Source organism: Falco peregrinus, chromosome 8 (assembly GCF_023634155.1).
Source record: "Falco peregrinus isolate bFalPer1 chromosome 8, bFalPer1.pri, whole genome shotgun sequence".
Classification (NCBI taxonomy): Eukaryota; Metazoa; Chordata; class Aves; order Falconiformes; family Falconidae; genus Falco; species Falco peregrinus.
In genome coordinates this window covers 21,324,622-21,351,738 of record NC_073728.1, presented here as the reverse complement: position 1 = coordinate 21,351,738, position 27,117 = coordinate 21,324,622, and the positions used below count along the sequence as shown (strand labels likewise).

Here is a 27,117-nt window from a genome sequence, read left to right as displayed (position 1 = left end):
AGCCATGATGCCCCTGTAAGTCAAGATATAGAAGGTAACATCCAACTAAAAATGTTCCTGCAACATTGTAGTACATTTCAAAAAAAAGGTTATTTTCTTTAATTTCACCTGTATTTCCCAAGTAGTCCCTTTTTGATACTGACAAGGCATTGCATGTTCTTTTAAAATAACTTTGTGCAGTAGTTACATATGCCAGAGCTTTTCTGCTTGCTTTCTCCGTATTACAGCGGCAGAGAATATTTTTTTGGACTTCCTAAATCAGGGTGCTGGGAGTTTCTGTTCTTAATAAATCAGAACCTTTAAAAGCCCACATGAGAGATGTGGGGTCTTGCCAAACTTTCACAGGTGATTCACAGGTGAGGTCAGATAAACCACAGCACACGTAGCGTGCTCAGTGAAGGCCTGTACATCTGAAGGCAACATGGGCATAATGGTCAGAGAAGCCATCCAAAGGGATCTGAATCCACAAATGAGAAGGCCAGGCCAGGCCACAAGCTCAGCTCAAATGCCAAACGCACTGTGTCTGGGAATATTACCCACGCAAAAGCAGTACAGGCATCAGCAGCGATGCAGCTCTGATCCGGCATGGGCCAGCAGCCTTGTGCACTGCTCCAAAGCTTATAACCTCTGTAACATCACAAGGTATCACAAGTTCAGAATTGATGAGAGCACAAACTCCTATAAATACACTGCACTGCAAATACTGAACACTTATTAGCTTTATCTGACATCATTCTTTCATGTATATAAAACATATCTGTGACCATGATGACGTGTTTATACCTCAGGGCCTATTGCTTTCTGGCAAGATACTCCACTGTAAAATGTTACTTAGGTAAAGTAAGGTGTGCCGATAACGTCCCACGAGCATGAACATAAAATACAACCCCAAGCATGGCTGGTATTTTTGAATATCAGCATTTTTGAGTATCAGCAAGCATGCTGATTTTTTAATAGAGCTACCCAGTGAGGATGCGCAATTACCATGATCCAGGAACACTGTGCAAATACAGTACATTATAGTACCAAGCAAACACCAGGCCTTTGACTACTCTGTAACCCCTGAATCTGTATTAGGGGATGTAAATTACAGTACCCAGAAAAACTCAACAGCATGAATTGTAAGACAGAGACAGAACAAAGGGAAAAGCATCATAATCATTACATTAAAAATTAATTTCACAAAAATGTTTTTCCTTGTTGAAACAGAGGTAGTGAAGGAACAACATTTTTCTTTAAAATAAACAGATATCTAAGTCGTGTTGCGGTAATCATGTCAGGCTTGTACACCGGGTACCTGAACTACATCCAAAAAGACCTCATATATACACTGTGTGAATACTGTATGCATGCATATTCATAACAAGTGTTGCAACACTGAAGAAACCTACTCTCGATAAACTTAAGCTATGCATTTGGCCAGTGGCTGTTGGTTTTGTAAGAGCTTCAGTTTCCCAGAGAAGATGAGCACAAAATGCCTGCCACTTTATTCAGCATCTTTAACATACACCATAATCCCTTTCCAGGTATTTTCTAGAGCATTTCATGTCAATCCATCTACCTGCAGGAGCGTGTGCAAAAGTGACACAGAGTGATACAAGTCTGACAACTACTGGTGTGGAAAATGGAGAAACACAGGCTGCATTCTGCGCCTTCAGGATGTCGGATCCCTGTTACCAAGTCCTTACATCGCATATCAACCGAAAAAAAACACAACAAAAAGGCAAGCAAGGAACCAAGCAGCTACAGGAAGACCTGAAAAACAAAAGACTCCCCATTTTCACTATTATTTCTATTTTAAGTTAGCAAGTTTCCTGCTTGGGCGGTGACGTTTTGCAGATGCTACATGGTATTCATTAAACTGGGGCAAATCAAGTAAAATTATACAACTGCTCGGTATACAAGTAGCCGTGCATGAAAGTTCTCCTCCGCCACTAACGGGCGTTCAGCAAGTAGTTATTTTAGCTAAACGCTGCGAGGAATTCACTCGCTGTATAACTGCTACATCTTGTGGCAACACATTTCAACGCAAGGAGGAAAAGCAGACAATACCCGAAAGGGAATAGCGAAGGGACTTGTTTGCTCATAACCTTCATACAGATATTCCCTGCAAACACCCACAACACCCTGCTGTCGCTGTCGGTGTAACACAAGAGGGGAGGAGCAGGGGAGGGAGGAGAAAAACATTATCATCCAAGGCGTGATGGAGGACAGGAGAAAGTTGCAGTCATTCCGCGGTGGCCGTAAGGCGCCCTGTCACTTCTGGCCGTAAAAGCGGCCGCCCCCGAGGGCGCCTTCCCCACAGGGACGAGCCCTCGGCGTCAGCCCCTCTCTCCTCCCCACCTCCATGATGCCAAAAGTGCCCGACTCCCTCTATCCAGCAACAACGGCCGCATCCTCCGGCGCAGCACTTTTACTTTGCCGCTGGCGGAGGGGAACCGTTTCCGCGGAGGACGCGGCGGGCGGGCGGCCGCCCCGGCAGAGCCGCCGCGGGAGCAGACGCGAGCGGCGGCGGGCGGACGGCCCGGCAGCGGCGGGAGCGCGGCCGATCCCCCTTCCGCGGCCCGGCGGCAGTGGGGGAACAACGAGGCGCCGCCGCGCTGTCGAGCGGCGGCGGGGGGAGGGGGGGCGGCGGGGCCCCGCTCGCCCAGCGCCCGAGGCTTCCCCTCACCGCCGCCGGGCCCAGCGCTGACCCCGCGCCGCCGCCGCCGGGGGCACCGACCTCTCCCGCCGCCGCTCCCCGCCAGCCCGGGACCGGCCTCCGGCGGCGGCTGCCGGGCCCCTCCCCGAGGGCCGGGCCCCCCGCGCAGCCCCGCGGCGCGCTGGTTACCTTCCTTGGGCGGCTTGCCGGGCGGCGCGCCGTGGAGCTGGGAGGCCGCCGCCGCGGAGCAGCCCTGCAGGCTCGGTGGGGACGTGGAGAGCCGGGACCAAGATGGCGGCCCCTCCAAACTTCCACTGCTACTTTGGACACTCATCAAGCTACTTTCCTGGAGCCCGGCAGCCGCCGGGGGCGGCGGGGGAGGCGGCGCGGCGGGGGGACACCCAGCGCCGCGCTCATGGCCGGGGGGCCGGCCCGACACCGGCGCGGGGAGGCCGCCGGCGGGGAGCGGGCTCCGGAGGCAGGCGGGGCGCGGGAAATACGGGGCGCGGGGCCAGCGCAACCTGCCCGCACCTCTGCACTGCGTCGCCGCGGCCGCCGCCGCCGCCGAGCAGCCGCCTGTGTCTGAGGCTAACCTTCCCCGCCGCCGCCGCTGCCGCTGCCGCCGGGGAGGGGAGGGGAGGGCGCAGGCGGGGAGGGGTCATGCGCAAACACGATCGCGAGCCGAGCGAGCGCCGCGCTCCGCCGGCGCCCAGCCGAGCCTAGCCGTGCCGTAGCCGCCCAGAGGCGGCGGGCGAGGAGCGGCGCCCCCCGCGCACGCACCTGCCCGGCCCTGCCGCGGCCTGAGCGCGCCGCCCGCCCGCTGCCCCCATGCGCGCCCGGGCGGCCCGGTACGCCCGCGCCAGGGTCCCCGCACCGGCCGCCGCGTCTGCTTTCCCCCCGCGCCCCGCCACAACGGCCGTTGTGGCGGGGCGCGGGGGGAAAGCAGGCACGGCGGCGGGGAGCCCGTCCGCGCCGCCACCGGGGCCCGGCGCCACCCCGGCGTGGGACCGCGCGGGGCGAGCCCTGCCCACCGCTGCGGTGAGTGGGGGCGGCGGCGGGGCTGAGCTGGGCGCTTGCCGGCGCGGACGTTATTTTTGCGGCTTGTGCTGCGGGGGCTGCCAGGGCTCTGCCGGATTTCAAGCGCGTTTCTTTTTCCCCGAACAGGACAGCGTGGCGGCAGCGGCGTGGGGACCCGGGAGAAGGTGTCGCTCGCCAGCCGCCACCTGCGAGGCAGCCCCCGCCGGAGGAGCGGCCAACCCGGGCTGGGGGAGCCCTGGGCCAGGGCCCCCCCCCACCTGCCTCCCCCGGCAGGCGGGGGCTCCCCGCTAGGCACCAGCCCTGACCTGTGCATCCTTCAAAACGCACCTCTCCACCCTGAGTTAGGATAAAGTGCAGGCATAGTGGAATTTAAACCCAGTTTTCCAATTTTCGGCTTTTTCTTAAAACTGACAGTGTCTTCCCTGAGAACGTGAGAATCTTGGCAAAGTCAGTTCTGGAACAAAGCCTTTCAGCTTATGAGCGCAACTTAGGTAGGACAACGATTACTTAAAACAATGCCATGGTTTGCAGACATACTGCATTCTGCATGTATACAGAAGTATATTCCTCAGCCAGGCATGGTGCTCATTTTGTGGCTGCTGTATGGAGACATCCTGGCCGTCCTCTACCCTGCTTCTGTTTGAGAATGGCAGGAGTAGATTACTAAGGTTGGGTTGCAGATCTGCGCACAACACCGATATTACCGGTTCTGTCTCTTCCTTTTAAAGTGACATCTGTCAAATTATCTAAGAGTTTCACCTCCCACAAGTATACAGCATAGCTGAGAGTTTCTTCACAATTCACTATTAACTTGAAGTAAAAATCAGTATGTTTACTTGCTAAATGAGTCTGTTCCAGGCTATCTATTTAGTAACAGCTATACAGGTTTTTTTGGCAGAGAGAAGTGGTTTGATACTTCAACTGAGACTTACTTGCTTTTAAGGACTTGATCCTAGAGACTTCTCAGGCATTACCTAAGAAAATTACACCAAGAAATTGCTAGTACTTAGGCATGACGTAAAACAGTGCTAGTTCACTCTGACTGCAATATTAATATTTTACAGCTGGCACAGAAACTTCTTGCAAGGTTAGAAACAAAACATAATCCCATAATCCACATGATAGCATAAGTGAACATACACCTCATTTCCTGATGAGTACATCCTGCTGCAGCACACTGCTTTCAAAATCTGCCAAGACGCAGTAAGTTAAAGACATTCAGGTTCTTTGTTCATACTCATTTGCATCCACTCCATACAAACCCCTGCTAGCCTTACAAAAAGATACATAAACAAGCATTCCTTCTGCCACTTTTGCTTACAAACAACAACAAAAAAAATGCCTACAAGTCATTCCACTAATACAGCTGGGACTCCGTGTTTAAAGCAAGCATCAGTCGCTTTGACCAGGGGAACAGGATACGAAGAGGAAAATCCCATTCATTGCATCTTCTATCAGACACACAGTTTAAATATTATAAAACCGTCAAGATGTCTTTTAAACTGTCATAAATTAACACTGTGAAAAATAATCAGATCTTCACAGTATCTCATCATGTGTTAGAAGGCACCTCACTGAAGGACCAGGAGTGAGTGGGGATGTACTGCAGGATTCCCCACCAGACCGCTTATTAAACAGTGCCTGCTGCTGCTTGGCAGAAATGGGTACCTGCTGCAAAATACAGGTTGGGATCTACTTTTCTTAATATAGCAGAGCTATATCTCTTGGTTTTGTGACCTGTTGATGTAGACTGAAAGCAGAGCATGAATTATATAGATCATTTCCAGATGAGACGATCTATATAACTTTAAAAATACATGGAATGGTTATATTTCCCCTCTGTAGTTCATAGAAAAATTGCTTTCTTAATGTAGAAGTAGAGCTGATGCTGATTTTAAGGTACCCCTTTATTTGTAAAGCCACGCTGCTTCAGTGTTACCAGTTTAATAGTATCATGGCAGGAAAGGACATCTTCATTAACACCTTAGAACTTTCCAAACATCTTCTAAAAGTCTTCCCTTATTACATAGCATCATAAATGTACATAATGCTTTCCTGTGAGTGCCCTACCTTCACGTTGCAATAAGACTTTATGGTCCAGTGGCCAGATGAATAACCTGTCTCTCACAGCGTTGAGGAGTCTGCTCAGTGTCACCCACTCAAAACATTACGTTTTGACTTAGTCCAACTCGTATAGTACTGAGTAAGTATCACTCATTCTTTTTTAAAAATATAATAAATATTATAAATTTTTCTTTGCCTTCTAGTTTTCAGGAGCAGAATAGTCTGCTATCAAGGTTTCCTACATAAACACTGCGTTATCAACATCAGGCATAACTTGAGGTAGATCCTCAAATGGATCCTCAAAAATAGAGAGATCCCCTTTCAATGGGATTGCACTGGAAAATGCTGAAAAAGGTGCCATACACCTATGTACCAGGGAAAGCTTGACTCCAGGCAAAGCCCAAAGAAGCTGATGTGGTTTTGTGAACTGCTAAGGAAGAGGACCTCAAAATTCAGACCAAAATGGAGAGGAGTGAAATGCCTATGTGCTATTTTTCTCATGAGAATGTGTCAAATGGAAGTTCACAAGGTTTATCACAGTAGTAACCCTCAAATCAAGGACACTTGAAGAACAGAAAAGCATCATGAAATTTCATTATTCCAAAGACAAAAAAGCCAAGCAACAAAAATCTTAAAAATAAAAAGACCCCACATTAAAATTGTGAGAGGTTTCAACTTTGCGACTGGAATTATTTGTGCAAGAAATTTTTATCACAGTAAGTTCGCAATTTACCCCAAAATCTTTAGAAAAGTAAGAGAAGTTAACTGGCAGATAGTTAAGGAAAGGGCTTAAACAAAAGAATTGATGGGCTGCATAGAGAAAACAAGGAAGATTACAGCAGGAGCAAGTTTCTGGAGACATCTGCATTGCATCTATAAAGATAACCATGCACTCAGGTCAAACGTCAATTTCAAAATTTTTACATACATCCTTTACAGGACAAAGAATCGTCATTCCAAACACTACATGTGGTAAAATCCTGAGTTTATCCTAGATGTTCTTGAGGAAGAATATGCTATGACTGTGGGACCAATTACAGAGAGAGAGTTTCTTCCCTGTTCAGAGACCTTCATCTTCACTCCTCACAGGCACCAAATACATTTTGGTGTCATTATGAAAAATATGTACTCCAATAACATCAAATAATACATATTCTTAATAATTGGGTATGTCTTCTCTTTTTTCCCCATGAAAATCTATTTGATATTCACTGGCTTAGGTTTCATGCAATACCTGGGAGTAGATTATATGAATAATGTATGTTTACATATAGGTTATAATTAAGACCATTTTTAAATTGTGTCAATAATTAGAAGGAAAGTGTCAAATTCATGGGACAAGTGGAAGGAGCATAGGTATAAGAGGAATTTGATTTAGCAGGCTTGTGCTTCTAGGAATGAAAGGCAAGAGTTTCCAGAAATTATCATAAATGACAACATCCCTGGAAAAGTATTAAACTATATGCTTCCAAACTTAACTCTGTCTCTATCAGCTAGAGATCAGGAAAACGTCAGGAGTCTGAGATCATTAGTGTCTTTTCTTCAGATGCTTTTGGTATCTATTTCCTTCACCTGCTTCTTTTGATCAAGATTTCTAAAATATGCCTAACAAAGGTATTACGTCTCTCTTTTACCTTTTCATATAGTTAATCAGAAATATGTAGCCTTCTTCCACTTTGTTGGACTTGGAGCAAGTTACCTTCTTCAACAGACAGCCTAGCAACCCAGCCTTGGTTTTACCCTTTTCTCAAACAAGCAATTCTCTTCTTTAAGCATTATTCAAGTCCTTTGATTTATCATAGAATCACAGAATCATGGAACTGGGTTGGGTTGGAAGGAACCTTAAAGATCATCTAGTTCCAACCCCTCCTTGCCGTTGACAGGGACACCTTCCACTAGACCAGGATTTAGCCCATCACTTATTTGCAATGCCAGTGAAACTGCAGTTTTGTTTGTTACAGCGGCTTCAAATTCTTTGCTAGTTCCCTGTCATCCTAGCACTTTGGATAATAGACCTGTAGCAGTACATTTAAAGCATAAGCCATTACAGGCACTGTGTATTTACCAATATATATTAATTTTATATGTAGATAAATGTATACACACATATACACATGCACTCACCAACCCCATATATAGAAGGACATACACACATCCTATAAGTATGCCAATACCAGCAGCCAATCTGATTTAACTATCGTAGTAGAAAAGTATTCTTGTAACTAAATAGACATACCGGTACAGCAGCTTGAGTAGAAAACACCTAAATTATTTCATCATCCAAATGATGTATTTATGACATTTCTAGGTTAGATGGAATGAGGTATGCTGGGAAAACATAACTTGAGAGAAGAAAATACTGTTTTCTGACTTGGTGACTACTGGAAGCTTGTAGCTCAGACACTCTGTCCTTCCTTCTCCTGACACAGCTGAGCACATGTATGGACCCTCCCAGTATCAGATCAATGTACTCCTGGCCAGTCTGGGCTGGAATGACGACTAGAATCTTCCAGTCTCCATGTCCTGCAGCTTAGAAGATTCAAAATGCATTTTGGCACAAGTACAAGGTAAAATGCCAAGTGACTGTGACAGCAAGTGCATTGCTGTGATAGAACACCATCTCGGATTGTAACAGCTTCGGCACCTGGTTCTCACATACCATTTCTATTTATGAGCAAATAGGAATGTTGCAATTGTACTAATATTAATTTTCAAGTTTAGCTAAAGTTCTCTAGAACTGATTTAGAGCAATAATATTTTTATAGGAAAAAGTTATTTAGATCTTGATTAAATCAATTTTGAGGCTCACTGAATTAGAGCTGTCTCCCTGAGCCATATACCGCACTACATGCTTAATAATTTTTTTAATATAGAACTTGCTAGCAACTCTCAGTTGCAAGGTAACAAAAACATACATAAATAATATACTAGCAAAAATATCTTCCCTAAATATACCAGCATATCAAGATGCAGAGAAGCCAAAATGAAAAAAATGGTATCACATTAAGCCTACGTTCGCGAAATAGACACAAACACTATGTAAGCACAGATCTATTTTTATCATCCATGTAATTGTCATAAACTGCATTTATCATATCTTTGATATCATCACCATTTGTACTCCAAATCTCTAAGAAGCCTGCACACAGCCTCCCTTCAAACCAAACAGAAAAACTAAACAATGGGGTATATTTACCATAGAAATGTTCCTCTTGACTCCAGTCTCCCTGCTCTAGCTACTGAGATTATTAGCCACATTCCAGTCAGAATCAAGGACAGTTTTACCATCCCTCCTTGTGTATGTCATTTTAATAAAAAAAAATTTGGTTTTAAATGTTCCCTGGTGAAGAAATTAAAAACCCCATCCTGATGGATGCTACATTCACTTTCCCCACCTGTCTGTTTTCATTTTATTCTATTGCTTTTCTTCCTGTGTCCCTTGCAATCTACTTGCCTGCTATCCCCTGCAATTTCTTCCGACACTGAGACTATTCCTTTTGTAACACTGCTCTCAGGTAAACAGGCCCCTCTTATCTGTCAGGCTTCCTCTCAATCTTTTTTTTTAAGCTCATGCTTTTCCACACATCTTTCATACTGCTGTCTCACTCTTTACACCTTGTATCTTCCTTCCTGAAGTATCTGTCTTGCCTGGAGCTTATTTTGTTGCCTTTGATTTTAAGCCATTAGAGACAGACAGTGTTTGCAGAAAGCCATGTCTATATGTGGTTTCTAATAGCAATGGGGCATGTCTTGATGCTTTTTTCAGGCAAAAGTCACACCAGTTTAGGGTTGCTGGGGTTTTTCTAATTGTTGAATAAGGCCTTCAAATTCACACACACAGAGCGCAGTACAGGAGACAAGCTGCCCAGCACATTCCTGAAGGGTACAGAGAACAACTACTTGTGATTTCAGACAGTTGAGGAGATAAGAGAAGAAAGGCTGTTTTGCATATTATTTACCTTATCAGTTAATACTTCTCAATTAAGGCACCGGTGGAAGGTATACATATAAAAACTGATCACAAAACAATAAAATTCATGATGCCAAAGAAAGCATGGAGTGACACAAAGAAATGGGCTTCCAAAAGCAGATTTTAGTTGGCTTAGGGTATGAATAGGTGGGTAGATCTTTTGGAAGAAATTCAGAAGGAAATGGGAGCATAGGAGAGCTGACAGATACTGAAAGAAGCGTATTAAAGGCACAACAGCAGACGACCCCGATGCAAAGAAAGCACTGAAAGAGAGCAGCAAGGTTTCATCAGGAGCTATTTGATCAAATAAAAAAAAAAGAAGGAACTACACAAAAAAGTGGAAACAAGAACAGGTGACTAAAAATGAGTTTAAAGAATAGCAAGCTCGCACAGGGAACAAATTGGGAAGGCTAAGAGGAAAAATGAGATAAATTAGGAAAGGACCTAAAAGCCAATAAAAGGTTACAACACACACACATGAAGTAAGGGAGACAAAGGAAGGTTCAAATCCAATATCTATCAAGGCAGACAGCAAATAATGTGACACAGAGAAGACTAAAACATTCAATTATCTTTTTTGCCTAGTGTGTCTACAAAAATCTTAGCATCAGATATGCACAGCAATTAATTTTAACAAAGGTCTCGGAAGCAAAGACCAGAAAAGGGAGGGAATGGGTTAAGTGATATTAAGACATGCCAGTTTCTGATCCTGCTGACTTAAAAGTGTAGTTCAGAAAGCAATGGATAAAGCCTGCTTCCCTGTAGCCTTGTGTCTCCTGTCTGGATTAGCCCAGAGCAAAAGCTCAGACTGAAATTTATGGCTGGAATATTCATAATGTTCTTCTGTGAGTTTTCCAATGCCCAATATCATGGTTTCATTTACTCTGAATTCCTTGTTGCCATGGAGGACTCTCTACTTACCTGCTCATTTTCACAAAAACTGTAGAAATGTGGTACCTTTGATACCACAACTTCTCAGTCCAGTTCAGTTGGAAAGTGAGCAACAAGTTCAAAAGGCATGGTGTGGTCTGGCTGGTCATACAGTGTGGTTATACGAACTGTGTTTCCATAGGAAAATGTGCTAAAAATTACCCTGGAGCACTTAAAAAGATAAAATAATCTCTGCATGATGACTGAGGGGTGGGGGGGAGTTGTGGTTTAGGGTTTGTTTGGATTTTTTTGAGAATTTTTGGAGTACAAGGGAGGTCCTAGAAGACTGTGAAGGATGAAAATACTGCCTGGCCTGTCTTAGGAATTAGAGTTCAACTGACCTAACTCTCATAAATACATCATCCATCTCTCAGGCATACTACCATAGGTTATTAGGCAGTGTTAGTGTATAAGCAGGAAGATAACAATACTATAGAAAACAATTAAGTAATAAGATGTTAAAATGTAATTAGGATAATTATTGTGTCAAACCTCTCTTGATTTCCTTCTCAGAAAGGGCAACAGGCCTATTGAGTAAGAAGAAAGCAGTAAATGTGATATCCATGCTTTAACATACTTTTGGTTGGGTCCTTTCTAATTTTGCCTGCAATACAAGAAATGGTATAGATGAAATCAAGCAGTACACAAGTAGTTAAATATTTCTTCTGAACAGTATTTATCAACAGTTTACTGATGAAGCAGGATGGCACTGCAGTAACATCCTTCAGGGATTTCTCACCCATCCTATTCAATTTTTCATTGAACATCTTGGATAATAGAACCGGGAATAAACTTGTAAAATTTGCAAAAAATCTGGAAGGAGGCTGCAAACACACAGGAACAGATCAGAACTCAGAATACCTAGATAATGTGAGAAACAGTATAAATGCAACAAGCTCATATTACATAGAGGGAAACTAAGCATCGCCCATGACAAAAATAAAACAGAGTATATCAATATAATATGATGATGCTTTAACAAGGCAACAGGATTGCAGAAAAGGATAGGAAGGTTTGAGTGGATTTCAAACTAAATATGAGTCAACAACACGATGATGTTGCAGAAAGAGCATTTCACATTCCAGGATGTATTAGGAAGTGCGCAGTATGTGAGATGCAGGACCTAATTATTTTGCAATCTTCAGTGCCGCTGAGGCCTCAGCTGGAGCGTTCTGTGCAATTTTGGCCAATGCACTCCAAGAACAATTTCAACAATTTGGATGGAGTTGAAATGAAATCAACAAGAATGATAAGTTATTTTGAAAATATGACTTACAAGGAAAGGTTGAAGGAATGGGGCTTGGCTTGTTCAGGAAAAGACGACTGGGGGGAAAACACTTGTTTTAAAAGGCAGCACACAGAAAGCCACGATCAACAGTTCTTTGTATCCACTTGAATTATAACAAGCTTAATTTGCTGCAGAGTAGACCAGATAAAAAAAAAAAAAAGAAACAACAAAAAAGTCCCTTTCAACTTAAAGTCTAGATAGATGGAATAGGTTTATAGAGGTTGTGGACCCCCTTCATTTGTGGTTTTTAACAGCAGCCTACACAAACATCTGTCAGGGATGACCTAGTTACCCATTTCCTGCCTCAGAACAGGGATGGACTGGATGACCTTTTAAGGTCTTTTTCTACCCCTCTCCTTTTTTTTCCTATAATGATTTCAGTACTACCGAACCTGTTTCCTTTAACTTGGTTGCTATAGTTTAGGCAGTACAGTTGCTGTAGGCAGGCAAGGCCTGAGTGGTACTAACCTGTAAATGTAAAATAAGTAGTAATTCAGAAAATGATAAAACAAAGAACACTAACTTTAGCGATTTTTAAACATCAATGTGTCAAAAAAACCCCAGATAAACAAACTCTGGATTTTTATAATGGCAAATTCCATCAATATTTTTTTTTAGCCAGCTTGCACATATGTATCTTTGCAAAAACTTCATTCAATATCCCCTATAGAGTCAAATATCATACTGAGTGATAAAAACCAACCAAATGGCAAAAATCATAGTTTTATGTTAAATTTAACTAAAAAAATGCCATGATTAATTACATTATTTCTTAAAATACAGTTCTATTGACCAAAACATCCATTTTATAATTATTATGATATCAAACTGAGATTCTGAATTCTTTTAAAATAACCAGGGCAGTAAAAGGTATTTTGATGTTAATCCTTAATTTTAATCTGGCTTTATTTAAAGAGAAAAAATATCTATGATTTTCAACAAGACACAAAAGTGATATATGAAATGCAGAAAAACGACTCACAGAAAAACTGTGAATTAAGCTCTGTCAGCACCTCAGGGTTATGACGCTATCATAAACCACACAAGAGCTTTTCCCTTCTGCTTAAGATGCTGTCATCAGAAACCTTCTGTGTTTATCCACGGTAGCCTTAGGTATCACTGTTACTGGTACTTCGATAGTATCAAGCTATGCACATGCACAGAGGCGCAAAGTGTCAGGCTATAGTTACAGTTGATCTGATGACACTTTCATCCTGAGAGCTAATGCAATCCCTTTAAAGAAACAAAAACATCATTCCTGTTGAAGTCTTCATAACTAATAATAAAATTTTAGTTGATTTGTAAGAGTTAATTTAAAAAAAAATATGTATTTCTGTTTCTGTTTTTCATAACTACCACGAAGGCCTCTTCCAATTATCTAATCTATCCAATTTATGAAAAAAAAATCTGTTCCAGAATAACATTTTAAAATATTCATTTAAAATCACTTCCCTAGAACTCTAAAATGGTTATGTTTTCAGACCAAGCTTGTAGTTTACAACACGTACATAGCGTAAGAGGGTTTTCATGTGTTCCAACCAACCAGTCAATAAAAGAATCCAATTCCTACTACTGGCCTGCAGTGGAATAAAAGAAACAAGTTGGTAAACCACAGACATCTGGTTCAAAATACAGGATGTGTGGCCAAAGCCCATAATATGTTCTATATTACCAAGACGCCCAGCGAAAAATCTCATCAACTTTTCCAAAATAGTGTGAATTATCAGAACTACGCTGCATGGTGATTTATCTAAGATTAATGTAATCCTAATGTTTGGGTCTCCTGTTTCTGTAGACAGGCATGTTTAATTCTGTGTGTGTCTTCCAGACGCTAGTAGGTGAAAAGGACCTGAGAAGGAATTTACTGAAGTAGCAAGACAAGAAAGCAAAATGCCCATTGCTTCAGTTGCTGTATGACATTTGTAAGGCAACTGAGGAGATTTGCTTTAATTTCCAGCCTTAACACACAACTGCGTGCCAGATTTTTACAGTGCAGAAATGTGAGCAGGAGAATGTTGCAGGAAGACTGACATGTACCAATGACTCCCTTTTAATTTTGTGGATTGTCCTTTTGCCTGCTTGTCTGTTTAATTTTGATTGTCCTGCATGCCAAAACGTAGGCCTTTCCCCCCCTTCCCCACCTTGTTTAAAGCACACAGAAAAGATATGAACTATATAATGTAAGAATTAGTGTAACGGGGAAATACTGAGAAGGAAGTACAACGGTTGTGTCTGTAAAAGTAAGTTCTTATGCATGCAAAAAAACGAATGCATACAACCAGCTGTGCAGTTTCTACCTACAAAAAAGTTTGTGCCTATAAATACAAGTTTTTGTGGGTGCAATGTATGTAGAATTGCTTCTTTTCAAACCAGCTCATATTGAAACTGAATTTTAGGCCTTCCCATCTTTCCGCCCCTCCGGTATAATACTGCATATAGAATGAATGGCATCATAAGGGAATTTGTTTGTGTCTCATCTCTTTTTTTCACCAAATAGTATTCCCAGACTGTTCCCAGCAGCTGTTCATCTAATTCATAAGCAAGAACCATAGAATATATTCAACAAGATTATACTGCTTTCATTCGGCCCCTTTGGAGAAACAGAGGAAAAGTAGAGAAGTAGGAGAGGTAAGAATGCAATATGTGAGCGTATAGGAAAACACGAAATTCCCAGTCCTGCAACTCAGTTAAACCTTAGTTATAGGCAAAACCCCACAAACTGCCCTTTGATGTGTTAATTGAAATCTAGCTTTCCACATGGTCCCATTTTCTTCTCAACAGAAGGGACACTAACTGCTCTTGAGAAAGAAAAAAATTAAATGCCTGTCATACAGTTTTTCCTTGCTTACTTCAAGAACAAAGGTTTAAGACAGGCATTGAAAAAGCATCCAAGAGATTAGATAAACAAATAAAAATGCTTATGTATGTGTATCTCTCCGTATGATGATAAGACAATTCCTAGACATCTTTCCCTCACCCCTTGCTGCAACACAGACAAAAGATGGTGTCAAGCCTGTTAGGCCTCCTCCCTTTCCGTTCTGCTGCAGCTTTCAGTAGGCACAATGCTTGTTAGTACCACAACAAGCAGGGATTTTGTAGTTGAAGTGAATCACATCTTCTGGGGTGTAATCAATGGCTAAATTAAAAAAAAAAAAATAAATCACAAGTTAAGGACTCAAGCTGCAAACCAATCCAGAAAGTAACAGCAGATATTAAAACATGCCACAGTATGCAGACATGACACTGACTTTTACCTGCACCTAATCAAAGAAGCTCAAAGATCAAACCAGACACATTCATCTGCTGCTTGTAATTTGCTCTATGGCAGTTCAGCAGTGTTTCATAGAAGTATTAACGATCACAAAAACTACAGACGTAAAAGAATTCTGCATGTCCTTCAGCCAACGCAGGATTTTTTATTTTGTATTTTTCACTCCTTGGTTCAGTATCAAGCACTGGTGGGTTTTTAGTGGTGGATCTGCAGCCCAGTAGCTCTAACCACACATTCTTCATTATGGTCTAGCAATGTTAGCTTTGCTGATTTTTCTAGAAGGCAGAAGAGGGCTTTTTGCTGCACTCCCTCATTAGCTTCCTAATTCTCAAATACATATTAGAGGGTTGGATTCATCATTCTTGCCAATTTTAGTAGGAAGCAGTTACTGTAATAATAAATATTTATATTTGCAGAGTTGTCTTCTCTGTTGTGTTACATCTTGACCTATAGCTGTTCTTTTCACAAACAATCCATACTTGTTGCATATTTGTAATAGTTGGTATCAGTATGCAGATACTATAGCATATTTTGAGGATGTCCTGCTGCTGTCTGGATAGATGTGCAATTTAAGTCCTCCATTATGACCTTATTTTGAGATATCCTCTATTTCCCATCTATGTTATATTTCAATCTCCCTTTTTTAGATTGTCTCCAATTTGTTGGCCCCATTCTGGTGATGAAGTGTCTCTAACTGAATGCTTTCAGTCTGGTCTGACAGATGTATGCCAGGATGAATCTAGTATCATAGTTCATATATTAGAGAAAAAGATCAAAACCGCACCCTCTGCATCATTGATTAAGGGACAGCTTGAATCCATAAGGCATTTCAGGGCATACTGCTGAAGATACTGCCTGTAAGAATAGGAAAATTGAATCTATTGCACGTAGTATAAAAAGCCAAATACTGGAAATACCCAGCACGTAGCCTGAAACACACTAGCATGAAATGAGGCAATGAAGTGGTCTCACTGTGCCAAGCTGAATGTCTCAGGATGGTGACAGATATCTAATACCACAGTGCAGAACTTTGTCCAGTCTCGAGTAAAACTTCCAGTACTTTCAGACTCTAAAAGGCCTCTATCACCTCACACTACTGTTCTGCTTCTCTCTGGTTTGATATATATACATTTTTTTCCACTTCATTTTTTGAAATTATTCAATAAAATCCTTTTCTTCCCTTCTTAAGTTCTCCCTACCATGTGCACACACTCCTTCAAGAGTTTTCCTATTTGCAATCAAGAAAGCTCAAGTTTCTCAGGGAATAACACTGCAAAGAAATTCCAGGGCCAGCTTTAGGATGTGTCTTGTTTTACCATTCAGTGACAGAACTCCTCCCTAACACAGACAACAGCCACTGCTGAACTTAAAGCAACAAGGCACCACTTGATCTGAGAGTCAGCTGATTTTAAGTATGCAATCAAATACAGGCAGGGAAAAACTGACTGATGTGTCAGAGCCTCCTTAATTTGGAAGAAGATATTACACAGTGCTCTGAAGCATCCATTATGGCTCCTGTTCCTGCATATATGTATAAGCTCAGCAGAAGGTGATCTCCATTGTTCTGGCAGGAGGCACCCAGACACCCTTCAGAGAAAGAACAAATGCTTCCACGTTATTAATCGAGCTGAGAGAAGCAATCAGAAGTACAAAGTAGAGATCCAATTTCATAGGGAGAGGCTGAATTAAATTTTGGACTACTCTAACAAGTATCTGGGGAGCTGCAGGAAACTATTAGGCAATATAATTTTATCTACAGGAATCATTCTCATGCAAACACGTCAAGGAGTTATTTTTTTAGCTGACATCTAAACAAGCCCTATCAAAAGGAGCACGTTAGTCTTACCTGCAAGATATGCAGCAGCAGTCTTCAATCCATGACTTGCAGCCAACATACTGGCCAAAGATCCTCTGTAACGTTGTTAATGTCCACAACACCCTACCTACTGAGCAGTGGGGTCAGTGAAGACTGGGATCCTAATCAAGAGCCTTTTTCCTTCTTTTATGAGGTACAAGATACCTCCCAGCAATGTGTGCTTGACAATATCTGCTTTACAGAAGTCAAGACCTGAAGATAGGAAGCTAATACAGAACTAGATAGAACAAAAAACAGCTGAAAAATTAAACAGTGCCTTCAAGGGCTTTAAAAAATTAGTTATAGATGGTGTGCTTTATTAATAAAAATCAAAGCAGCATTACCACATCTGACAATCTTTGATTAGTTAAAAAAAAAATTACAAAACACAAATGCCAACCACACTTCCACAAAGAACTCCAACTCATCCTGAGTCTACCTCGTTCAGGTATGAAGAAAATAATCTTAGACAAACCTGGAAAGCTGGTGACTAACATTAATACAGTGCTTGACAGGATGTTTGCAGCAGCTGTTATTGGCTATGGATGTCATTCAATGTTATCCTCTTTCTATGCTACTGCATTGATGATGTACTGGCGGAGGCTGTATTTTATACGTTAGCTTTCCTAGGAAAGCACAACTGCACCTTAGGGGTAAAATTGTGATCCTACTGAAATCAGTAGCAAAGCTCTCATTATAAATAGGGCTAGAATTTCACATTAGGAGTTACTGTATGGAGAGATGTACTAATCCTTTATTTCTTATCTGTCTCTCTAGGGAAAACTTATATAAGATTTTGCAAAAGTGAGAGTAAGACTCAATGCCAACACATAAAAAAGCATACCTATCAGACCTGACCACTAAAAGACAATGCATCTCATTTTCTGCCTTCCAAAGATAGATTCACCATTCACATTCAACTGTCATAGAAACAACAGTGAAAGCAATGCCGGTCTCAGACTATGGCATTTAGTCAAGGTTTAAGGATCCTAGAGAAGCAAAGGAACAGAGTCTGCTATCAGATATATTAAGTGTATTTGTTATTCATGTACTTAATAAAGCTCACAGACCTCAGGAACAGCTACAATATTTGTTTCATTGCCAACAAAACTTAACCTTGAAGCACTAAAATCAGTCATAAGACTCATACAGACAACTCTGTATACAATTTGCATTTTTTTTAACAGAAAGTCCTACCCAATTTTCCTATCAGACAATTCCACTTTAGGTAGTAAGGGTAAGTGCCTAAGAACACACAGGGCTCCTTTAGCTGCTTGCATGCTAACAACTAATACAATTATGCCTAGCTTTTTATTTTAAATGGAGACTACCTGCTTTCTCATTGTAATAGTCCTTCATTAGAGAACCAATTCCATCATGATTTGTATGATACCTACCCAAGTTCCCAACGGGAGTTGTATTTTGACTAATAAATGTAACTTCTTTGGTCCATACAAATTTATGCCAATTCTATCTCCTTTTCACTTATTCTAGTCACTATTTTGATCTTCTTTTTGATGATAGTACCACAGTACACTCATAAATTCATATGCTGAGTTATTGAAAAGTAAAAAAAAAACAACCAAAGTTATAAAATATCCTGTAAAACTTGTTCCAAATCAAGGTTTTAGATGCTCAGGGGTACAGAATAATCCATGGTTAATTGCATATACTCATTTACTTATAACCTCATTTAAAGGCAAAAAAAATAGCAGCAAGACATTTCTGCATATTAGTTTCTATATTTTCATTCTATTTTTTAATCTTTTCTATACTGTTTCCTGACTATGTCTCAGGTGTGTGTAAAGCAACACAACTGCTATCTGTGCAGTTCTAAGATTTTGTCTGCATGGAGCTGGGAAGGAGCAAGTCAGCTTGCTTCATTTTAGAATTTTTGCTTTGTTTTACACACATGTGCCCACAAATATGGGTACTTACATTGTAGCACACAACACTAAAGAAATGTTCTTTTCCTGTAGCTTCTATGACAGAGCTGAAACATTTCCAAAGAAAACTCCTCACACATTCAAGACTTGCTATTTCTGTGGAAAGATCTGCTGTTCTAGATGACCTATGTTTTATTTCTGAGCTTTACTAGATCCCTTAAATACTCCAAAATTCGTTCTTGGAGTGGCTAGAGAAAATAAAAGCAGGATACTGATGCTGATTTATTATTCTTTGAACAGGCAGAGCAAGGAACAGAAGACAAATGGGCAGTATTCCTCCATCTCAGAATACGCAGCATTGTTCTATGCTAGCTGTGAGTCTTAAGTACCAAAGTTACCGCTATGCATGTTATCATATCACCCCTGCTCTAACCAAACCATGAGCTAACAGTGAGTTGACAATGAGTGAAATGATGAGTGAAATGAGATGATTTTTCACCAGGATGGGACAATTTCTTACACAGCTTCATAACCAGTTACAGCTAAGCAGCTGTACTGAACTCCGGGATTGCAGCCATGCCTTTTTTGCTGATGTGACACATACAAAATACCCAGGTTGTTTGAGAATCCTTTGTTTATATATGGCTTTAGTGGCCCCTTACAATGGTGGTTATATTATCCATGGCTCTTGTTATTTGGTCCTGATGCTCAGCAACGGCAAACTGTTCACTAGATAGCTTCTTGGCATGGGATTCAGCAATATGAAAGAAAGACTACATAGCTTTCTTTGGGAAAAAAGGTTATGATTTCTTTTATAGAAGCTTTCGCTTTTCAGTACTGTTATTCCAGACTCTAGCCCTTCTACCTTCACGTGGTAAAGGGTAAGAGTGGCCCTTTCGGCAAGGAATACTGCAGGGCAGTAGAGGAAAAAAATCCAGCTGGGGACCCGGACACCAATAACTGCAGCTAGCACACATTCAGAATAACTCAGGAGATCCCAGACTAGCTCGAAAGAGCAATTGCACTGTTATTGCAAAGTTCCTATAAAGACAATGCGAGTGCAGAGTTCACAAAGACATTAGCTTTCTCCTGCTTTTCAGGATCAGAACCAGACTATCACTCTGTCTTAATATAAGCAAGTAGTTACTGCTATGAATAAACTCAGAAATGCTACTTACAATCTGATGTGTCTAATGCTGGGTATATTAAGTAAAATATTAAATCCTTAATCCCTGTTAGTGATTATGGGTATTTTTTCCACAAAGAACTTCCCGAATGTAATTCACAAACTAGATTCATGTCTAATTTCAATATGATTTTGCTTTTGCATAAAACCCAAAAACAAATCCCAAAACATTACAGGTCTCAAACACCTCGATAAAAACTTCCTTGTCTATAAAGACTTTGTACAAGATACCTGAGAGATTGACACAAAAATGCTGAAATAGAAAGGGACTGAAATAGGTGTATTACATAGAGGTCCCACATACACAGTGAGATTTCTTTTACACTTCTGATACAGTCTTCTGTCTGACCCCCAGGGCAAAACTTCTTATGACCACCACCTTCAGGAAGAATTTACTGTCAATATATACTGCATGCTAGAGGAAAAAAAAATTAACTCAGTCCACATTCACACCAACTCCATAGCTCCTTAAAACACTTATTTTCAAAATATTTTTGTTCAGTAACATGAGCTTTGTTTCAAGTTTCTTTATGGCAGGTCAGCAGAATCAAAACGAAGGCAGGTTTGCTCACCACTCAAAGCACTTGCTTTCTTTTTAATTTCTCCCAGGAATGAAAAGTATATTCAGCTTTTCCTCCTTTGGCACCACACTCTGCCCTCGTAGAAGATTACTGAAACATGAATTTGTGAAGGCTGCTTCAAGCAGAAGCATGTTCCTATGTATAGGAATGATGTTAATTCCTGTCACTCTGAACATCCAAGCGAGATTGTTGTTAAAGCTGCTTCTAAAGGAGCAAGGGAATTTGTGCCATTCAGTTCAATGACTTTCATCACCTCTATTAGACTAAACATAAATGTAATATAGCCAAGCCAGATTCCAAAGGTTAGTCTTTCATTTAGGCAAAGTACTGGAGATGCAAAAGCTGTGCAGCATTTACAGGAATCTGACACAGATTCAATAAACCAATTGAACACGAAAGGAACATCCATTCTAAATGCAAATTATTCAGGTGCGATTTGAGTTCCTTAAAGGTTACTCTTCAGTTCCCTCTCTCTGTCTAATAAATGAGAACACAGAGCAGCCTAGTTTCCTTTTTCAAAATTCTTCGTATTAAGTCATCCTGCTGCTTCTATTACAGGCCTTTTCTATAAGGAGCAGACACAGACTCTGGACTGCTTCTGTCTTGTGACTGCTGAACATCAACATTAATCTTTTACTAAAGCACATCTGAGAAGAACTGAAAACTAATTTTAAAAAGTCCAACAACACAGCAGTGCACAAATACACTCAAGCTGCACGATCTTCTCTTAACTTTTAATTTTTCCGAAAGATTCTACATTTTCCTATCTAGAAGACTAAAACCACAAATATCAAGAAGGGCCCACTAAATGTAGTCCAACAACACTTGATATTAAACTGATCAAAGTGTCACCAGATCTACCTGAACAGTTATGCATAACAGCTGCAGATCTGACTATGAAATGTTGATGAGATGTTGAGTGAAGTCAGTGGCAAAACTTTTACTTGGTTCCTGTGGGTCAGAACAGTATTTGTTATATTAATTTTGAGCTTGGGTCTTAGGAATCATGGGAAAGAAAACTACCATATTTTGTTATGTTTTATTATATTATATTAAAACCATCATATTAGTGATGCCCTCTAAAAGATGGACTATATTTGTGCATAAATTAAACACTGCATAATACTAGCCACTGACTAAGAGGCTGCTGTGGGCCCTTTGTGGCGTTGGCACATTCATTAGAGAAATCCACAAGCATATTTTATACACAAATTTTCCATTTTCTAAGGAAATTTAATTTCACCATGTAGTTTGTATGGCAAGGTTTTGGTAGCAGGGTAGGCTACAGGGGTGGCTTCTTTGAGAAGATGCAAGAAGCTTCTCCCATGTCCAACAGAGTCAATACCAGCTGGCTCCAAGATGGACCTGCCGCTGGCCAAGGCTGAGCCCATCAGTGACAGTGGTAGTGCCTATGGAACAGCGTATTAAGAAGGGGGCACAGGAAATAAATATCTGCACCAGCCAAAGAGAGGAGTGTGACTATGGGACAGCAACAACACTGCAGACACCAAGGCCAGTCCAGTGCAGGAGAGGAGTAGGTGCACCAGGCGCCAGAGCAGAGATTCCCCTGCAGCCCATGGTGAGGCAGGCTGTCCCCCTGCAGCCCAAGGAGGTCTACAGTGGAGCAGGAGGATAACTGAAGGAGTCTGTGACCTCCTGGGAAGCCCACGCTGCAGCAGGGTTGCTGGCAGGACCTGTGATGCCATGGGGGACCCACGCTGGAGCAGTCTGTTCCTGAACGACTGCACCCATGGAAGGGACCCAGGCTGGAGCAGCTCATGAAGAACTGCAGCCCGTGGGAAGGACTCACATTGAAGAAGTTCATGGAGAACTGTTTCCCACGGGAGGGACCCCATGCTGGAGCAGGGGAAGAGTGTGAGGAGGAAGGAGCAGCAGAAACAACATATGATGAACTGACCATAACTCCCACTCCCTGTCCCCCTGTGCCACTCGGGGGAGTAGGTAGAGAAATCAGGAGTGAAGTTAAGCCTGGGAAGAAAGGAGGGGTGGGAGGAAGGTGGGTTTTTTCTGATTTTAAAGGTAGTTAAGCTAATTTCCCCAAGTTGAGTCTGTTTTGCCGGTGACGGTAACTGCTGAGCGATCTCCCTGTCCTTACCTCGACTCACAAGCCTTTTGTTATATTTTCTCTCCCCTGCCTGATTGAGGAGGGGCATGATAGAGCGGCTTTGGTGGGCACCTGGCATACAGCCAGGGTCAACCCACAACACACCACAACTCATACAGCAACATCTTCAGAATTAACATCTTCAGAAATTACTGAAGCTTCAGGGCCTTCAGATGAAGAAGACTGAATGAAAACAGCATCAAATTGCACAAGAAAACAAACCCCAAAAGGTACTACTGGGAATTATGGCTACCTGCCTGGGTATATCTCATTGCTAAATACACAAGGGGAGTCATTTCCACAGGAGAAAAGAAGCATTATAAGTTTTGTGGGTACAGGAAATATTTTGCATTTTCCATGTTTCTTTTCATACAGGGTTCAAATGAAATGTAGCAACTGGTCACACTGTTGAAGAGTTTAAGCTGGAATGGTGGCTATATTTTAGACAATCACTAAGTCACATCTCGTATCTCTATCTCGTCTCAGTTACATCCTATATTTTTTAATGGTCCCAAGGTCTCATCCATTATATATTAATGGTAGCACACAGGAAATAACTAGCATTTTGAACGCTGTAGGTATAAAATAACAAACAACAGTAGGAAGTTCAATTAAGAAAAACAGACACATTCTGGTTTTGATCCTTTGCAGGACAGCACCCAAAATAAAAATTATAATAAAGACTGGTAATAAAGTCCCAAATCGATACCTTCAGCATACCATGCATAATTGAAAGCAGGATTCAGTCCTCTCCAAACACCACATAAGAAAGTCCCAATAAAAAGGGCTGGATAATATAACATCTACTGATTTTTCTCCCAGTGGAATAAAACAGGACTTTCTTGCTTTCTTTATATCCATCACAGGCAGCAGAAATACACTTTTAGGTCACATATTAGACATTTACCTTCAGGAGCCCAGAGATCTTGACTCCCTCTACATGCTGCTGAGAAGCTTCATGAGTTTAGCAGGTGTTACAGAGCAACGGGCAAGAAGCCTACGGCTAGGGGCAGACTGGTAACAGTGCCCTTGAAGACAGTGTCAGTGCAGTCCTCTGCCCAAGTTTAATCAGAAACAGATTCTTCTCATCATCCTGCTGTAATATTGTCAAGAAATTCCCTTTTGTTGTAAAATCGTCTGTCTGAGTCTTACAGCAGTTGGGAGGAAACTGACAAAGTCGGTTTTGAGCTAAAAGCAAATAAAACCCACTCATTTCAAATTTTAACATAAGTTGCTAACTTGTGTTTTGGTAACTCACACATGGCTGACTAACTTCTAAAACCTCAAACTTTGCATGTTGTACTTTCTCACAGAAAATGAGGGCACAGTCTCCTTTGGAAGCTCACATAATACAGTAATGACTTTGGTTTTTGACTAACCGATCAGCTACACGTGAACGGCCACTGCACAAAAGGACTACACGTTGGATGCAGTGGCTGGTACTTCGTCACACAACATGGCTACACCCTATTAAGTAGTTCTGTTCCCAGCTATTTCACTTGACTCTTGAAGCACATTGTGGGTATGAATTCAGGATGAAAGGTAGATACAAAGTTTATAGAAAAAAATGTTTTCCCTTAAAACAGTTTTCCCTCTGCCACTCTCCACTTGCTAGATATCCTTACCCTAACTCAAAAAACACCACGAGTTTGGCCTACCTGGACCGTAACCAATCTGAATAACGAAGCACGTAAAGCCGAGCCAGGCGATGGCGTGCCCCTGGGCCATACCTGGCCTGCCAGAACAACCCCGTCAGACCTCACAGCTCGTTCAAGGCCTCACTTCCCCGGAGGACCTCGGCAACTGGGCGGGGAGACGGCACCCACACTGCACACGCCAGACCTGCGGCAGTGGATCCGTGGGGAGCGCAGCAGGAGGGGGCCCGGCCCCCGTGGAGGGGCAACCCGCAGACGCCATGGCCGAGGCTGCCGCGGCGGGGAGGCACGATGCTGCTGGCAGCAGCGCCCACGTTCAGCCAAACGTGGGGAATTGTTGACCAGACTCGCTCCCTCCCCACCCCACATTTTCAGGTGGCGAAGCGCTAAGCAAGCGGTTCTGCAGCTAGGATCTATGCAGAAGGCACAGAACACTGTTGAAATAGAACACTGAATCACCAATGTATAACCTCGCTTTTTTAAAGAAGGCCCTCCTGCTATACAACACTGCATTATACAAATTTATCTACAGTGAATGCGAAAACTCTTCTGTAATTCGGAATCTGTCACAGTTTTGAATGTCAATGGCCTGCTTTTAGCAAAGTTCCCAAACAAACTAACCAAAGTGTGCAGAAGTTCATCAGAAATAATAATAAAAAAAAAAAAACCAAAACCACAACACCAACCTGTGTACCGAATGTTGGTGCAACATACCAACTGCAAAGGCAACGTTAGTACAAATCTTCTCTGAAAACGTTTATTTAGAGAACTGACACTTGGCAGGCAGAACCGCACAAACTCACGCTCCTTTACCCCTTGAACACGAGAGCTGAAACCCAACTGGAGAGTCAAAATTCACCCCTTCCGAGGCTTCACCCAGGCCTCCTTCCCTCAGCGAGGTTGCTCTTCTGTTCCCTCCCCCAAAGCCCGCTTGTTCCTCCTCCTCTGCACGGGGCACACGAGCTGTTGTGTGAGAGAGGTTTGATGTTTAGCAGAGACTGAAACTCGCCACTCTTATGTATCTCTTTTACTCATTTTTAAATTGTAATTGATTATATTTTGCTTGTCATAGAAGTTACGATTTTTCAGCAGCACATGTAATACAGGCACAGCTTTGGTTCTGATACGAGCACTGTTAAGAATGAAGTCATTCAGGTCACCAAAGCTGCATACGAGTGTCCACTGTTCCCAGATTAGGGCTTTAAACGTTCACCTCTATATTTAGAAACCTAAAACCAAATGGCCAATTTTCCTGATGACTCAGCACCCATACTGACTGCAGAAGAATGTGGATCCCCAGCAGGCCCCTTGTATAAAAGTGCTTAGAAAGTCCAAATGTGAAAGTTACAGCTTACACGCTTTTCCAGACTAAAAACTGAAAGACCAGTAATAACTTTTTCTTTTTTTTTTTTTTTTACTTCTCATCCCATACTACCATTGGTTTTAGGAAGAACAACTAAGCATACAACCTTTCTCTTTTACCTTATGTTAAAAAAGCCTCTTTAAAGAATTTCTTTTTTCTCATGCCTGGACTTTAATTGGATGCCAGCCAATTTCCATTTCTCTACCTCCCAGCCTGCTGACGTTCTCTATGCTTTCATTTTATTTTTATACACACACACACACACGTATGTATACAATCTAAGTCCTTTAGGCTTTTTTGTAGCAGTAACAGTTTTGTTGTTGTTGTTTTTTTGTTTTTTTTTAAATAATTATCAGGGAGCACTGAAATAATTGGCAACATTCTCAGAGAGATAAAAAAAGGTTGCTCTAGTCTCCCCTGGGGAAAGTTTGCACGTTCATTGTTGATCTCACCTAGTAAGCTGGGTATGAAAACCAAGAGGCCTGAAGCTGTCATTGTTCATGTAGTTACACGTGGAGATTTATGTTAAACTTTGTATTTATTCACTTTATGAATACAAATAGTAATACTTAGATAAAGTAAGTAATACTTACATTCCACTTGGGAATCTCCATAAGCTTTATTAACATAAATCAGAAAGTAGGGTAGCTGGAAACAAGAACATGAAAATTATATGAAGCCTTACAAGCATGCATATAGAAAATATCTACTAAAAAAGAATGCTGGTAACGTAGCAGATAAAACTGTCCCATTCTTGATCTCACAGATGGCAGGAAAATCCACTGGAAACAACACTCAGTTAATATTTGCCTGCAATATCATCCACAATTTGTGGCTTTCAAAGAGTGTTATTATGTGTGTTTTTTTCTTTTTTAATCTGGTGGACTGATTTAGGAAAAGGAGAATAAACAATTGTGAAAAAAATGGAAGCCTAAAGCATAATGTAAGTTTAAATTACACTGCTTTACTGGTATGCAAAGTCTTTTGGTAATGGGATAACACAATTTCTATAAAATCTAAAAAGATGGGGAGACATAAATATGCATATTCGCTTCCTGACAATGCATTAAAAAAGCCATTTTTCTCCTTATTGGTTTTTTTTTCAATCTTCGCAAATTTTCTTATTTTGGACTTCAAAGGACTGTTAAGTTTAAGAACAGGCATGCCTTCTCACAGGTACTTTCTCAAGTATTTGAGAGAGAAACATAGCAAAAATGAACATGTCTTAAGCATTTTATTGTAAGTCAGTTATCTTTACCAACCA

General features: G+C 41.7%; 2 protein-coding genes and 1 long non-coding RNA gene across 6 annotated transcripts in view; 1 reads left to right on the top strand and 2 right to left on the bottom strand.

Moving 5' to 3' along the window:
* Positions 1-23,994, bottom strand: part of TLK1 (tousled like kinase 1) — a 91,529-nt gene extending 67,535 nt beyond the window's left edge. Inside the window, exon 1 of one of the 4 annotated variants that reach the window (XM_055812088.1) lies at positions 23,743-23,994. Coding sequence is in view for 2 of the 4 variants with exons in the window: in XM_055812083.1 (XP_055668058.1) it covers positions 2,831-2,975 (145 nt within the window). In the remaining 2 variants the exon portion in view is untranslated. Of the gene's footprint in view, positions 1-2,830; positions 3,273-23,742 lie in introns of those variants that run through there. The other 3 variants (XM_055812086.1, XM_055812083.1, XM_055812084.1) reach the window with 3 other exon arrangements.
* Positions 3,559-11,120, top strand: LOC114012079 (uncharacterized). The gene is made up of 3 exons (XR_008748419.1): positions 3,559-3,679; positions 3,806-5,363; positions 5,947-11,120. It is a non-coding gene; the product is annotated as an uncharacterized LOC114012079 (long non-coding RNA).
* Positions 23,995-25,344: 1,350 nt separating the features above from the next.
* METTL8 (methyltransferase 8, methylcytidine) overlaps positions 25,345-27,117 on the bottom strand; it is a 35,059-nt gene continuing 33,286 nt past the window's right edge. The window contains exons 15-16 of the transcript XR_008748417.1: positions 26,447-26,501; positions 25,345-25,453 (exon numbers count right to left, since the gene is read on the bottom strand). The gene's annotated coding sequence lies outside the window, so the exon portion shown is untranslated. The remainder of the gene's footprint in view (positions 25,454-26,446; positions 26,502-27,117) is intronic.